The sequence below is a fragment of the Narcine bancroftii genome, chromosome 14 (genome assembly GCF_036971445.1).
Source record: "Narcine bancroftii isolate sNarBan1 chromosome 14, sNarBan1.hap1, whole genome shotgun sequence".
Classification (NCBI taxonomy): domain Eukaryota; kingdom Metazoa; phylum Chordata; class Chondrichthyes; order Torpediniformes; family Narcinidae; genus Narcine; species Narcine bancroftii.
Genome location: NC_091482.1, coordinates 8,658,386 through 8,674,711, shown reverse-complemented (window position 1 = coordinate 8,674,711; position 16,326 = coordinate 8,658,386). Strand labels below are relative to the sequence as shown.

Sequence of the window (16,326 nt, the reverse complement as noted above, 5' to 3'; positions counted from 1 at the left end):
GCCCTCCCAGTCTCCGCGCCCTCCCAGTCTCCGCGCCCTCCCAGTCTCCGCGCCCTCCCAGTCTCCGCGCCCTCCCAGTCTCCGCGCCCTCCCAGTCTCCGCGCCCTCCCAGTCTCCGCGCCCTCCCAGTCTCCGCGCCCTCCCAGTCTCCGCGCCCTCCCAGTCTCCGCGCCCTCCCAGTCTCCGCGCCCTCCCAGTCTCCGCGCCCTCCCAGTCTCCGCGCCCTCCCAGTCTCCGCGCCCTCCCAGTCTCCGCGCCCTCCCAGTCTCCGCGCCCTCCCAGTCTCCGCGCCCTCCCAGTCTCCGCGCCCTCCCAGTCTCCGCGCCCTCCCAGTCTCCGCGCCCTCCCAGTCTCCGCGCCCTCCCAGTCTCCGCGCCCTCCCAGTCTCCGCGCCCTCCCAGTCTCCGCGCCCTCCCAGTCTCCGCGCCCTCCCAGTCTCCGCGCCCTCCCAGTCTCCGCGCCCTCCCAGTCTCCGCGCCCTCCCAGTCTCCGCGCCCTCCCAGTCTCCGCGCCCTCCCAGTCTCCGCGCCCTCCCAGTCTCCGCGCCCTCCCAGTCTCCGCGCCCTCCCAGTCTCCGCGCCCTCCCAGTCTCCGCGCCCTCCCAGTCTCCGCGCCCTCCCAGTCTCCGCGCCCTCCCAGTCTCCGCGCCCTCCCAGTCTCCGCGCCCTCCCAGTCTCCGCGCCCTCCCAGTCTCCGCGCCCTCCCAGTCTCCGCGCCCTCCCAGTCTCCGCGCCCTCCCAGTCTCCGCGCCCTCCCAGTCTCCGCGCCCTCCCAGTCTCCGCGCCCTCCCAGTCTCCGCGCCCTCCCAGTCTCCGCGCCCTCCCAGTCTCCGCGCCCTCCCAGTCTCCGCGCCCTCCCAGTCTCCGCGCCCTCCCAGTCTCCGCGCCCTCCCAGTCTCCGCGCCCTCCCAGTCTCCGCGCCCTCCCAGTCTCCGCGCCCTCCCAGTCTCCGCGCCCTCCCAGTCTCCGCGCCCTCCCAGTCTCCGCGCCCTCCCAGTCTCCGCGCCCTCCCAGTCTCCGCGCCCTCCCAGTCTCCGCGCCCTCCCAGTCTCCGCGCCCTCCCAGTCTCCGCGCCCTCCCAGTCTCCGCGCCCTCCCAGTCTCCGCGCCCTCCCAGTCTCCGCGCCCTCCCAGTCTCCGCGCCCTCCCAGTCTCCGCGCCCTCCCAGTCTCCGCGCCCTCCCAGTCTCCGCGCCCTCCCAGTCTCCGCGCCCTCCCAGTCTCCGCGCCCTCCCAGTCTCCGCGCCCTCCCAGTCTCCGCGCCCTCCCAGTCTCCGCGCCCTCCCAGTCTCCGCGCCCTCCCAGTCTCCGCGCCCTCCCAGTCTCCGCGCCCTCCCAGTCTCCGCGCCCTCCCAGTCTCCGCGCCCTCCCAGTCTCCGCGCCCTCCCAGTCTCCGCGCCCTCCCAGTCTCCGCGCCCTCCCAGTCTCCGCGCCCTCCCAGTCTCCGCGCCCTCCCAGTCTCCGCGCCCTCCCAGTCTCCGCGCCCTCCCAGTCTCCGCGCCCTCCCAGTCTCCACATGGGTTTCCTCTGAATACTCCAGGTTTCCTCCCATCTTCCAAAGATGATTAGGGCTAGAAGGTCAATTGGTCACATGGGTGTATTTGGGTGGCATGGACTTGAGGGCAGCAGGGCCTGTTACCTCCAAATTAAAATCAACCATTTCAAGTTGCTTGTTTTGCCAATGTGTTACATTTTTGTTAGGGGGCAACACAGCCATTATCAAGTGAACATGTATATACTGCAACAAGTCTCAAATATGCAGCTTCAAAATACCTAACAAAATTCTAACGATATTTTTCACCATTAATGCACAGAAGTAGACAGTTGAAGAAACTTCAGTAATATTAAATTTGACAAGCAGGATACATTTCTTCAAAGTAGTCAATGTGTGGTGGTTGGAGTATATCAAGTGCAGAAAGCACCTGAAACAAAACAGAAAAGGTAATGACAGTAGGCTTTTCGGTTAAATAGGTTCAATTAAAAAAAAAATCAAATCGAGCTTTCAATAATCTTTCAGTTACATAAAATGTAATGGGTCAATTGTTAATAACTCTTTAATAGGTTAGATTATTCAATTATGTCAAAACAGCTTTAAGACTTCAAACTTCACTAATAAAACTGGCTCAATGTTAGCTGCACTCATTCAAAGCAAGATGGCTTTATATTTAGTAAATTCTGTGGCCACATAAATTCATCTGAATAGTCGTGGCCCTTAGATTGATCAGATAATATCAAGCTTTGATGTAATTTGTTACTACAAAATCAGTTATTTTTAAATATGCCCAAACTGTCAAATTTTCATACTGGATAATCCAGATTTAAATGTCGAAGATTTAAGCATGTAGATCAGACATAATTTTGGGGAAGCTGGGTGGAATTAAATCATTGTCACTGAAGGTAGAAACAAAACATTGCTTTGTTCTAACTGAGCTCTAACTCTGCACCCTGTACTCGTTTTCATTGCTGTAGCAAGTTAACCAGCTTGACTGCTCACAAAATTAACTTTCTCACTGTACTTCAATACAGTCTACACATCAATTTACAGGTACTTACATTATCATGCTTGAAGAAACAGAGCATCTTCAACTCACGGAAGACCCTCTTGCAGGAAACTAGATTCTGGAAGACGTTTGGCATCTTTTTGAGAGCGACTCTTTTTCCATCTCTAGGATCCGTAACTGACCTATGTTAGAAAATGAACTATAAAAGGTTTTCTGAAAAGTGTGCCCTTATGAACCAAACATTTGCAAGAAATTTAAATCCATACTAAACAAGTTTTTACATTAATAATCCACCCATGCATTGTCCTAATAGCACCAACATTTTCTCCAGCACCAGCTTCATTTTCTGGAGATGAAAATTTTACTCTTAACTTGGTCTGAAGTTTTAAAAGTTGGACTCATCTTACCATATTTATAGCCCCTTTCACACTGGCACTTGAACGTGGGAAGAAACTGGCAATTTACCGGGTCATCTCCCAGTGTAAATGCTCCCAACCCGGAATGGGGAGACGTCCAAATGGACTCAGGAATTAATCGCCTAGGGAGGTAGCATGAAAACCAATCCATTTCTAATTGGTTTCAATGTGAACAGGCAACCCAGTATGCCTGGTCCCATTAGTGATGCGCTGATAACGTTCTTGCATATGTGGGTGGTTCTTGAAGAGGCAGGGAATGGAAAGAGCAAAAAAGTGAGATCACAGCAGAAAACACTTGACTAGTATATGGAAAGAGTGCAGAATGAGAACAGGAACTTGTTGGAATGACTACAAACAATCCACATGCTGTTCATCAAATTGAACATTTGTGGAATGGAGTAAAAAATCCTCAATTACTTCTATGAGTTCTGATGGTTGGGTGGCAGTGGGTGTTTCATTGTCGGTGTGACTTTCCCAGGCTCATATGTGTTTTATTCCTGCTACCACTTTCCCATGCTTGCTATAAATTGTGCGCGCCTGTTTCGTTGCCTTGTCACGCTCGTCATAAACTGTGTCCTGTGTGTCATCTCATTACCATTTTCCCACGCTCATCTTTTGTACACAAAATAGTTTACTACAAAACTGCATTCAGAGTCCTTGTTTTTGAGACCCATCAAATCTGTTTTCTCACTCACAACACCCACACCATCCCTGTTCACCCAGAGAGTGAGGGGCTGGAGTGAAATGTGGGTAAATCTCCTTGTAGAACAAAGCATTCACTGCCTGAGAGTACATAATACATCACCGCTGGAGATTGGGGTCCCCTTAGCTCCGCAATACTGAGTTGGTAATGTGAAAGGGCACATGGTCCAGTGTGAACGGCTCTACCGGATTTCAAAATGGGTCATTCACACCAATTTAGTGGGTTGCCAAGATGAAAGGGCCTATAGTCACTAAGATGAAATGTTAAATTCTGTGCTCAGTCTAAGAATAGCCTGCAATCAGTGAACTTGGAGGAGTGAGAAGTGAGATTGGACTGTGAATCAAACAACTTTTCTGAACTTATGTACACATTACATTACTTAGAATTAGAAGGGGGGTTAAGTTACAGTAATAAGATAAAATTTGATCCTATTTTCATGTTTAAAGATATTTAAAAGCAACTTTTGTTTAAGTAACCATTTGCATTGGTGAATTTCTGTTGCTGCTGGGTTTTGGGGTCCTCTGGGCTCATAACAGCAGTAATTTTACATCCAAATCAGAACAAAAGCTCCACTTCAAGATATCTCGATAGATTATTAAAAGGACGGCTGTATATCATATCCCATGATACTTTACAAACATCTCCAACCAAAAATGGCTAACTAGAAATACTTCTGATGTGGGCAAAACAGAAGCCATAATTACACACAACTTGTTCCTCAACTCCATTACTATACCATTAAAATGTGAAAATTCCAATAGAAATGCACAATGAAATATTTCAGAACTTCAACTTCAAGAAACAATTTAGCACGAACACAGAGAGAGAAAAAATAATCACTGAATCTACAAAGTGGTGCTGACTAGCCTTGGATACCAATCCCAAAATTTTACGGATAATTACGGGAATGAAATTGATCATTTATGATTAATTAATCATGAATACTTGTTTCTCAAAATTTTAACTGATGTTCTAATGTCTTCCATGAAGTTTGATAAGTTTAAAAAAATTAAGTTTAACTCTGAAATGGAATCACACAACTTGAAGGAATAATTTTTATAAAGCACAAAACCTGCCTTTACAAATTGCCATGAATGTCAACAATAGTAAATAGTCAATTCTAAAACAAATTAGATGACCAGATTTCCCCTGGTCCTCACCTTTCATCCTCCCAGCCTCTGCATTCAACAGACTATTCTCTTCAATTTCCACCATATACATCTTTCCCTCTTCTCTGTCAGCATTTCACAAGGACTGTTCCTTTGTGACTCACTGGTCCACTCTTCCATTCCCACCAACTAAAACCGTGATTATGGCATTCTCCCTTGCAACCATATGCAATGCAACATGTCCTTTCACCAATTCCCTTTCATGCCATCTAGGGACTCAAATAATCTTAGCAAAAAATACTGGAGGAACTCAGCAGGTCTTGCAGCATCCATAGGAGGCAAAGATATAGTCCTCTATATTGAATATAGAGGACTGTCAACATCATAGGATTGCCATCATAACATCTTCCAGAAGCACAATGGATCACCACTAACAAAAAATTTCACTAGAACAGCTGCACTAATAATATATTTTGAAATCAGTAGTTCGTTTTCTGCCAATCTTTCCACTGTGCAAGTCAGCAGTGTGACTAAATACTCACCGTGCATGAGGTTTTTTTTCTCCCATAGCTCCATCAGCCCTCAAAGCTCAATGATATTTGAGACAAAGTAGTTTGACCAGCACCTAGAACAAGCTATTTGCAAATGTGAATCAAAAAATCATGAAGGAGGCTCTCAGTCAGCCCATTAAGTCAAGCTCCCCACATCTCCACTCTTCCTCCATACTTTGTAAAAGGGCTTTCCTCAAGTGCTTTTTTGAACTCTTTATGATCCTCTCATCAAAAAGCCAGTGTTGATAATGGCAATTTAGGAGCAAATACTTAAAAAAAATGAAATGATAAATATTAAGTTTAAAAAAGAATTGGCGATCTGCTCTAGTTCAATAATCAGTTTTGAACCATAAATACAGATGTTTTGCTTTAACCATTGATTTCACAAACAGGCCAATTCTGACAGTAAAAAAAATCCATATAAAAACTGGTATTAACTGAAATTTCACAGCAAGGTGCTAAATTATCCAAAGAACAAATATTACTCATGCAGCAACTTCCAGTAATCACAATTCTATTTTGACTAACAGGAGCCAGAATTTTAAGTCTCTCATGCTTTCCAGAATTTTCATTAAAGTTCACAACAAACCCATAAAATCAAATTGACTATCAGTAGGGCCTTGACCACATAGAACACATGGAAAAAAGGAGCACAGCAAACACAAGTTAGCTGAAGTTTATTTATTCCAGTTTATTGTAGGCTATGCAGGCAGAATGCGAGGTGCTGTTCTTTCAGTTTGTGTTTGACTTGACCCACTTGGTTCTACCTATTGCCTACCAACCTTTGCCTTATTGCTCTTTCTCATCTCCTTCCAATTCTAATGCAGGATCTCAACCCAAAATGTTAACCATTTGTCTCTATAGATGCTGCTTGATCCAGAGTCTTTTTGCAACAGCAATGGTCAAGTCAAAGTGAAAGTCTTTAATTACATGTGGCCTTATTAAAATCTTTTTCTAATAACTAATTTACATAACTGAATGCAATCAAGAATCTGCAACTGAAAATAAATTATATTGAAACACATCTGATGAAATTGTAATTTAAGACTTGTGATCTGATCTCACAATATTTACGGCTCTTTCCATAAAAACAGTTCTACAAATTGTTACACTAGTCAATAATGCCCATAAATTCTTGTGCATTAACATTTTTCTCATAAACCAAGTCACAGATGATTAGAGAATCAATGCTGATAAAGATAAAATGGATGTTGTATTTTCCCCCATTTGATTTGAAGTTATGTAGTCAAGATAAGAACTATATTGGGTTAATGCTGGTTGCCTTAATAAGGAACATGCACTTCCATATGGCAAAACAATTTCTTCTCAATATAGGAAGCAGATTTTGATTAAATGCAAGAGTCGAAGGCACGACTAATTAAGCACACATTGCCCACCCGTCTGTAGCTATTTTCATTTAGAATAGTACTTGCCTGCTTTCCTCTCTATATTATAGAAAAGGATAATACAGTATTGGAATAAATACTAGACCAACACAGTTCTGCATGGAAATAGGGCCTTTGACCTACATTTTTATTAATTTTAATACAGAACATGCAGATAATGATTCAATAATTGACGTGGATAATTATATAGAATTAATAAAACAGGTGTTGTAACAAAAAACATACAAGTTGTAAATCATATCCATAATTCACATTCCAAGTGCTATATAAATGTTAAAAATTTCAGATAAGGATTTCGGAGACTAATTTCAGATCATCAGAGTTGCACGACAATGTTGCCTTGCCTGCACAGGAGAAAGATTCTCAGGGTTGTATGTGATGTTATATACTCTGTCAATAAATCTGAAATCTCTCCGTTTTGTCTAGGCAAAAGACCAAAACCCTTCACAATACTCCAGGTGCTGTATCACCAAGGCCTCATACAACTGTAATCAGGCATCTTTACTCTTGTGTTGAAATTGTCTGGTAATAAAGGCCAAGATTATATTCACTTTCTACAGCTACACATCATCCTTCAGGGACTTGCAAGGACATGTTGGTCCCAATCTCACCAGTGAGTAAAATATTGTTTTTATGTCTTGTTACAAAGTGAATATTTCACATCTTCCCACATAACATTGCATCTGATGAGCCAAATGGCAGCCTCTTGTGCCACAGTTGGCTTGTTGCATAGTCTTCTAAATTTCTGGATTTATCCCACAAATAAATATGCAATAATTTGGCTTCTACCTGATCTCACTATTTTCACCAGAGGACATATCTCATCCTTTAAGTGTGCTGCCCATCTACATTTTTACAGTCAACTCCCCTTTAACATTCAGGTTCATCTTACAGTCTGGTCTCTAATGCCAATTAAATTACACCCAACTATATATAATCTGTATGATTAATTAGTCTGCCTTGCTGCAGATGCTGCACAAGTTTAAATAGTTCCTTTAACTTGGTCATTTTAATGTTACCATACTTTGACCCTATTTGGTGTTTGACTATTTGCTGCACTTTATTTCACTTATTACATTGTAATTTCTAGTTTTGGCTTTAATATGCTCCTCTCAAATTCCCCTCAAGGTCTCCATCTTCCTCCCAAGTCAAAAATGGTAACCATAAATGATACACATCACTATATTATCCACAACCTTGGGGAAGTTTGTTTGGGTTACAGATAAAAGAAATTCCAGATTCAATAGTGGCACTGACTAAATCAATGGAAATAACTGGACTCATTAAGTGAACCCTCTCAAAATTTGTACATAATTGATTTGATGAGCATGTTTAGAAATAGGAAAAAGAGCCATAAAGATTTCATTTAAAAAAATACAAGCGTAACTAAAATCTTTCCAGATTTCCATGAACTTAATTAGGATGAATGTCAAAATGCAGTGAAATTTCAAAAAGTGCTATTTGGTATTTTCTTGGAATAAAAACATTAAGCTCCTTGTCAGAAAACTTATTGCAAATGTTTCATTAAAGATGGTGCATGATGACAACACCAGAAATTGTGGCAGGAATTCACTTTAAAAACTCAGTCCCAAATTCAAATCTAAAATGTTTTTTTTTCATTATTCTACCTGAACAAATGCTATTTTTGAAACTGACTTTTAAACGATGGCTCTTCAATTACTGATAACCCCAAATTCCAAAACTTGTTATAGACTTCCCTACATCATTGTTTAGAGAGTTGTGCAATAAAAAGAATAGCTTTCAAATAAAGATTATATGAAGCAACTTACAGAATAGCACATTATTAATATTCTTTTAATTGCAATATTTAACCAGTTTCTTAAATTGCAGAGGAGCAGTCCCTGCAGAAGCCCAAGAGGGAGGAGAGGGAAAAATGTCTGGTGGTGGGATCCTGGAGTCAGTGCCAGAAATTCCGGCAGATGATGTGTTGGATGCGAAGGCTGGTGGGGTGGTAGGTGAGGATGAGGGGATTCCATGTTGGGTTGCGTCTAGGGGCAGAGGGGGCCTGGGCAGCTGAGCAGGAAATGGAGATGCAGTTGAGGGCCGAGTTGATAGTGGTGGAGAAGTCACATTTGTGAAAGGCGGCAAACATTTCAGAAACTCTGGACTGGAAGACCAGGAACGGGAAGAAGTGGAGAAATTGAGAGAAGGAGATAAAACATTGTAGGGGGCAGGATGTGAGAAAGTGTAGTCCAGGTAGTTGTGGGAGTTGGAGGGTTAGTATGTCAGTGGAAAACTCTTCTCCCCAAATGGAGACAGAGATCCAGGAAGGGGAGAATGTTATTGGTGATGGACCAGGTGTGTTTGAGATTAGGGTGGAAAATGGATGTAGTGGATGAAGTTGACAAGCTCATCGCGGGTGCATGAGGCAGCTCCAATGTAGTCGTCTGTATACCGGAGGAAGAGTTGGGGAGGGGGAGGTCTTGCTGCATGGATTTCTCCACAAAGCTGGGACCCATGGCTACTCCTTTGATTTGGAGGAAGTGCAATGAGTTGAAGGAGAAGTTATTTAGAGCAAGGACAAGTTCTGCCAGGTGGAGGAGTATTGATTTGTGCCACAAGTTCACTGACCTTGTTTCATATACTACAGGCAGTCAGATAAAGTACCCTTATATGCAATGTGCTTTTAAAATATAGTCATCTTTGCCTCTATTTGTACTAGAATTTTATACACTCGTTTTTTCTTTTTTTAAAACTTTTGCTTTTTACTTTATCTACACTCTTACTTGATCCTTCTCCAAATTGTTGAATCTAGGTGAAGGACGGTGTCGTTGGCTTCGACTTGCAAGGATGTCTTGTGGTTATTATAGTTTTGATCCCTTGCAACATGTGCCTCATGTACACAGCTGTTTTATTAGCCAGCCAGAAATGATGGCTCATTTTCAGGCTGGCAAGTTGGAACTTGGAGTACCTTGGGACAAATGTTGGAGGCTAATTTATAGTTTGTAATAAGTGATTTAGATGGGAGAGGTTATATGGCAGAGATAGGGTGGAAACACTAAAGTCTGTGATTGTAGCAAAAATACAGATGCTTGAAGAACTCAGCCAGTCTCGCAACAGATTACACAAGTTGTAAGATTTACAGTACAATGATGATCCAAAATTGGATTATCCAAAATCCTCAGTTATCCAAAATCTTTTGGACACAGAAGTAACACCTGTCTAGCTCGGAATTCCTTCCCCCCACCCCCACCGGATAATTGAGGATTTCAGAAAATCAAATCCTCATTTATCTGAAAAATTTCAAACCCGAAATGACATCATTTCACCTCTGAAAATATTGGATAAATGAGGATATCCTAAACAATCAGAAATCTTCAGTTATCCAAAAATTTTTTTGGAGCTGAACTGACTTCACAGGTTGAAAAATTTTTGGAAAACCCGAGTAGAAATTTGAGTTTTTGCTGTTGTATTTATCTTCAGATTGTTTTTTTGTGAGAATTAAACATTATTTCAGGCTTAAAAAGCCTTTCCTTCTTGTTTGCTGTTGTTTAAACACAAGTGATCTGCTGTTGCTACTGGGCTGTTTTTTTTTAAAAAAAAATGATCAAATCTCTGAAAATATCATTTATCCAAAATAGGTCCAGTGCTGTCCATGTTGGATAATTGGAGTTGTACTGTAGTTAGATTATGTAGACAAAAGCTTGGCAGATGAAATAACATTTAATCACAAAATCAGTGAAATGTACAACACAGAATTAGGTCTTTGCATCTTCTCCTCACCCATGCTGACCTTTGTCTTTCTGTGCTAATCCTACTTGGCCTACATTTCTCTGCTCCTTTCTTAATCAAAGGCTTTTGAACACTAACAGCATTTGCTTCCACCACATCCTTTCACAGCTTGTGTTGGAAAACTTACTTTATATCTAATTGTTGCTGTATATTTTTAGACTGCTCTGGAAAAGGATAGAATATCTTTGCCTCCAGTCATTTTGTAAACCTCTACAATGTCACCCCCCCAGCCTCCAATATCCAGTGAGAATAAATCCAACATGCCCAGTCTCTCCTTATAAATATATCCCTCTGTTCCAGACAAAAATAGGATTAATATCTTCTGCCCTCTATTACTACCACATCCATTCTGTAGTGTAGCATGTACATAATACTCCAACTGCAGACCAAAACATTTTGTGCAAATGCAACACATCATTCCACCCAATGCCTCAGCCGATGAACACTTTCGCAACCCTATCTCCTTGTGTTCTGTTGCCATTTTGAGGGAACTATGGACTTGCAACCCAAGGTCTTTCTTTACATCAACACTTCCAAGTGTTTATTCTCCTGGTCCTCAGAATTGGACCTCCCAAAAGTGTGTAACTGCACACTTATCCGGATCAAATTCCACCTCGTATTGCTCTCGCCAACTGATCCAAGTCCCACCGCATCTTTAATCAACTTTCATTGTCTAGGACTCAATTTTTTATTCATATAAACATTAGCAAAAATAGAAAGATCATTTTAAAGAGGCAATGACTAACTCAATATTTTTTTCATCTACATATTTCTTGACTTAAGAGACTGCATACAACAGCCCTACAGAGCACCAGTTTGGGTGGAGTGAACCCTGGACTACTAACAGGAGGTGTTTCTTTTGGAATGTTTCTTTCAAAAAAAATTCCCAACCTTGCTTTACAATGTTTGTTTACTATACAAGTGATATTTGTCTTCATTGCTGATCACCTACAAGAAATTCCCAGTTCATCAGTAAAGATAATTTACTGAGATGTTGCACAGACTTCAGGAACAGTTACACAGGTTATGCTTTTTTCTCCCTGGGACATAGAAGAATGAGGGGTTATAGACAGAGTAAATATAGGTAGGTTTTTTCTACAGAGGGTAGGTGAGATATTAACCAGAGGACATGGGTTAAGGGGGAAAGAAAAAGTTTAGGGGAACTTTGCACAGAGTGGTGGGAATGTGGAACTCAATGCAGCTGAATCTTAACATTTAAAAATTGGGACAGGTACATGATGGGAGGGGTATGGAGGGTGATGGACTGGGTGCAGATCAGTGTGACTAGACAAAATAGTTTTGGCATAGACGAGAAGGTCCAAATTGTCTGTTAATGTGCTGTAATATTGTATGGTCCACAAACTAAAAAAAAATGGTTCAAGGAATATGGTGCAACTTCGCACAATTGAAAGCTCGCACTCATTATGTACAAGACAAATGAAATGATGACACAGACTATTTTTATGTTCTATGTACCTTGCAATTAAAATCTTGCTACACCTGAAGTACTGCATTTTGCTCAGAGTTGATATTACTGGAGACACAAGATTATCAAGATGAATTGATTGTCAGAAACAGGATTATTGTCATGAACATGTCCCAAATTTTGTTCTTTTGTTGCAGCAGTATTGTGCACTACAGGTACAAAATTGCTATAAATTATGTTTGCATAAATTCAAGACAAAAATAATTAATGCAAAAGAAAAAAAGTGAGGTAATGTCTAGATTCATTATCTGTTCAGAAATCTGATGGGAAGAACATTGGGTGTGCATCTTCAGGCTCCTGATGGTACCAGTGAGAAAAGGGTATGCCTGGGTGGTGAGGGTCCTTGAGGATAGAAGTCGTTTGCTTTAGTCAGTGCCTCTTAAAAGGCATCTCTAATGGAGTAAAGATTAATAGCAATGATTGCACTGGCTGAGTTTACACCCTCTGCAGCCTTTTCCTGTCCTGTGCAATGGCACCTCTATACCAGATGGTGATGCAACCAGTGCTCTCCATATACATGTGTAGAAATCCTTGGTGAGATACCAAATTTCCTCAAACATCTCACAAAATATAGCTGCTGTTGAGCCTTCTTCAGGACTGCATCTGCATGGAGGCCCCAGGACAGATCTTGGGAGATGTTGACACCCAGGAATTTGAATTTCATAACCCTTTCTACTGCTGACACATAAGTAGGACTGGGTTGTGTCCTGCCGATTTATCCCTTCCTGAAGTTCAGTCAATTCCTTAGCTTTGCTAACATTGAGTGCAAGGTTGTTGTGACACCACTCAACTAGTTGATCTCTCTTGCTCCTGTACACTACCTCATTGCCCTCTGTGATTCTGTGACAACTGTGGTGCCAGCCATTTGAATTGTATCTAGGCACACAGTCCTAAGTGTCGAGAGTAGAGCAGAGCCCTGGGCCAAGCATACATCCTTCAGGTGTGCCTCTGTTGAATGTCAGTGAGGAGATGCTGTTACCAATCTGCACTGACTGTGGTCTTCCAATGAGGAAGTCAAATGATCCAGTTGCAAAGGAAAGAGGAGAGGTTCAAATTTTGAAGCTTGCTGACCAGTACTGAGGAAATGGTATTGATGTAAAGCAGCCTGATTTTGGTACTGTCCAGGTGATTCAGGGCTGAGTGGAGAACCAGCAAGACTGCATCTGCTGTGGAACGATTGTGGTGGCAGGCAAATTGCAATGGCTTTTTCTTTTTAGGTACGAGTTAATTCTGGCCATAACCAGAAGCATTTCATTAGATACGAGAGCTACTGGAGGATAGTCGCCGATGTTGTTCATTCTGCTCTTCTTTGGGCACGAGTACAACTGTTGCCGTTTTGAAGTAGGTGGGAATCTCCATCTGCAGCAGTGTGAGATTAAAAATGTCCATGAACACCCCATCTCATTGGCTGGCACAGATTTTCTGTACCCTGCCAGCTGCACCATCAGGGTCTGACACCTTGTGAGGGTACACCCTTAAAAGATATTCTGACATTGGCCTCGGACTTATCACAGAGTCACCAGCTTCTGCAGTGATTCTCATTAGTACAGTTGAATTATTTTTAACGTGAAGACATGTAATGGCCTCCAAGCCCTGCCACAGAAGTGTTTATCTGTATCAGTTTCCATCTTTATGTGGAATTGCCTTTTTCTCTGAACAGATAATGAATCTATGGACATTACCTCACTTTTTTTTTTGCATTAATTATTTTTGTCTTGAATTTATGCAAATGTAATTTATAGCAATTTTGTACCTGTAGTGCACAATACTGCTGCAACAAAAGAACAAAATTTGGAGTACTTCAGGTGTAGCAAGATTTTAATTGCAAGGTATATAGAAGACCCAAGATGGTCTTCCATAGGTCACACCAAGACTTCCTATAGAGATGTAACACCAATCCCTGCAAGACTAAACAATAATGCCAACCAAAGAAACACCATTTCTTCCCACTCCCTGCCTTCTATTGGATTACCAATCCTATCCATGCCAATGCATTATCTCCAACTCCATGCTTAGTTGTGCAGATATTATGTGGCATCTTATAGAACGCCTTCTAAAACTTCAAGTATACCACATCCAACTGCTCCCCTCTAACGATTGCATTCATTATATGCTCAAAGAACTGAAGTCAGGGGCTCCACCAGAGCACCTCAGGGCTGCATTCTTAGCTCCCTGCTCAACACTTTACACCTATAACATGGGGCTCAGAACACTATGGAGTCAGCATACTGAAAAGGAGATTGAAAACTTGGCTGAATGGTGCATCAACAACAACCTTGTTCTCAATGTCATTAAAACTAAGGAGCCGATTGTTGACTTCAGGAAGGGAAAACCAGAGGTGTACGATCCAATGATTATTGGGGGGGGGGGGTGGAAATCAGATGGAGAGGGTGAGCAAATTTCTTGGGTATCTCTATCACAGAGAACCTTTCCTGGACGCAACACTAATGGCACAGTGAAGAAAGCACATCAATGTCTCTACTTCCTCAGGAGGTTGGAATGACATCAGAAACCTTGGCAAATTTCTACAGATATGTGGTGAAAAGTGTACTGACCAACTGCATCATTGTCTGGTATGGGAACATCAATATGCTGTGTGTAAAGCCCTCCAAAAGGTAGTGGAGGAGCCTAGGGTATCACAGGCCAAACCCAAACATCAACAACATCTAAAGGGAATGCTGCCATTGGAGAGCAGCAGGAGCAATCATCAAGGACCCACACCACCCAGCATACTGTTGTCACTGTAACCATCAGAAAAAGGTATAGGTACCAAAAAACTTTCACCACCAGATACAAGAACAGCCGCTACCCCTCCACCATCTGACTTCTCAACAATAAACTCAATCAGGGATTCATTTAAGGACTTATTTTTGCACTGTGTTTCTTTTAAAAAAATTCTCACTATATTGCACAGCTGACATTCATTATCTGTTTACAGTTCTTGATGTGTTTGGATGTGTCCGCTGCATAGTTCTTTTTGCACTACTAAAAAGTGGTCATTCTGCCTTCCCTGCAGGTATAAGAATCTCAGGATTGTTTGTGATGTCATGCTTGTACTCTGACAATAAATTTGAATCTGGTTAAATACAAACTTGCCCTTCCTAAATCCTTGCTGTCTGCCTGATGGAACTATTTCTATCCTGATGCCTTGTTATTGATAGTTTCAAGCATTTTCCCAGCTACAGGTGCTAAGATAACTGGCCTATATTTATCTGCCCTTTGTCTATCTCTTAAAAACAAGAAAGTTACATTTATCTTCCAATTCACCAAGACATGTCCAGAGACTTGGGTAAATTACCACAAGCACTTCACATCTGCTTTAACTTCCATGTTTCAGTACCCGACAGACACATTATGAATACGTGACTTCATTTAAAAGTTATGGACAATGAGTATTAACAGTAACAAATGGTGAAGCCAAAATCCTAGCTTGGGGTAAACACCCAACTGAAAGCAATTTAAATCAACCCACAGAAAGCGACAGCATAGATTACTGTTCACTGATGTAGTAATTGCACGACAAGAGGATTAAAGGTTGCTGTCACGATCAATTGTTGTGCCATCAATAGAGTGAATGAAGGTGGCCACTAATACAAGGTGAAAAATAGGAGCCTTGTAAATTCTGACAAATGCATACCATGTTTGAGTGGATTAAATAAGGATTGTAGCTTGAAGGCAGCATACTAACCAGATGCTGGAAGATCTTAATTACTCTGAAGATTTGCATGTTAAGTAACTCCGTAGCCATAGGTATGCCTTCAGTAATGAAGTGATTGTATAGTGTAGTTTTGCACAACCAGGAATAGAGCAGCAGGCGGCCAATTGGTCCTTGAATCCTGCTTCACCATTCTGTGACAGAGAATATAAAAAGGTTTTTGGGAGATAAATTGAGAAAGGTATGTTAGAGTAGGTAATAACCCCCTCCATAAATCTTCCTCCGCGAAGCCAAGCCAAAGAAAGAAAACAGATCTTATTTGAAATACTGGAGCTCTGCTAATGTTAGACATATCGGCTTCACAGCTTTTGCAAGAGCCTTGAAGAGTGCTCAAGAGATCATTAATGGATTGTTGTTTACAAAAGGCAACAGACGAAAGATCTTGTTGGAGCCACCTTCTGTCTGCAGATGTTCTAAGAGGATCATGTGGTTTTGCAAGCAGAGAGAGTCAAACAGGCTTTCTCTCAGAGAGAGAGAGAGAGAGAGAGAGAGAGAGAGAGAGAGAGATTACAGCCAGAAGCAGTTACTGGGACTAAAACAGGACAAGCTTGCAGAAAGCCATTTGGAAGACAGCCTGGTCAAAGCCCTTGTGGTTCATGCAAGAGGATAGGACTGGCTGTCTAATATTTCACTTGGAATAAGAGAAACAAGAAGGAACTCTGTGGTGACCTGAAGGAAAGAGGCCATCA

General features: G+C 42.2%; 1 protein-coding gene across 10 annotated transcripts in view; it reads right to left on the bottom strand.

Moving 5' to 3' along the window:
• Positions 1–16,326, bottom strand: part of LOC138749564 (serine/threonine-protein kinase NLK-like) — an 89,793-nt gene that overhangs the window by 45,779 nt on the left and 27,688 nt on the right. For all 10 annotated transcript variants that reach the window (XR_011348745.1, XM_069911103.1, XM_069911105.1 and 7 more), the window contains exons 2-3: positions 2,551–2,680; positions 1,864–1,919 (exon numbers count right to left, since the gene is read on the bottom strand). Coding sequence is in view for 9 of the 10 variants with exons in the window: in XM_069911103.1 (XP_069767204.1) it covers positions 1,864–1,919; positions 2,551–2,680 (186 nt within the window). In the remaining variant the exon portion in view is untranslated. The remainder of the gene's footprint in view (positions 1–1,863; positions 1,920–2,550; positions 2,681–16,326) is intronic.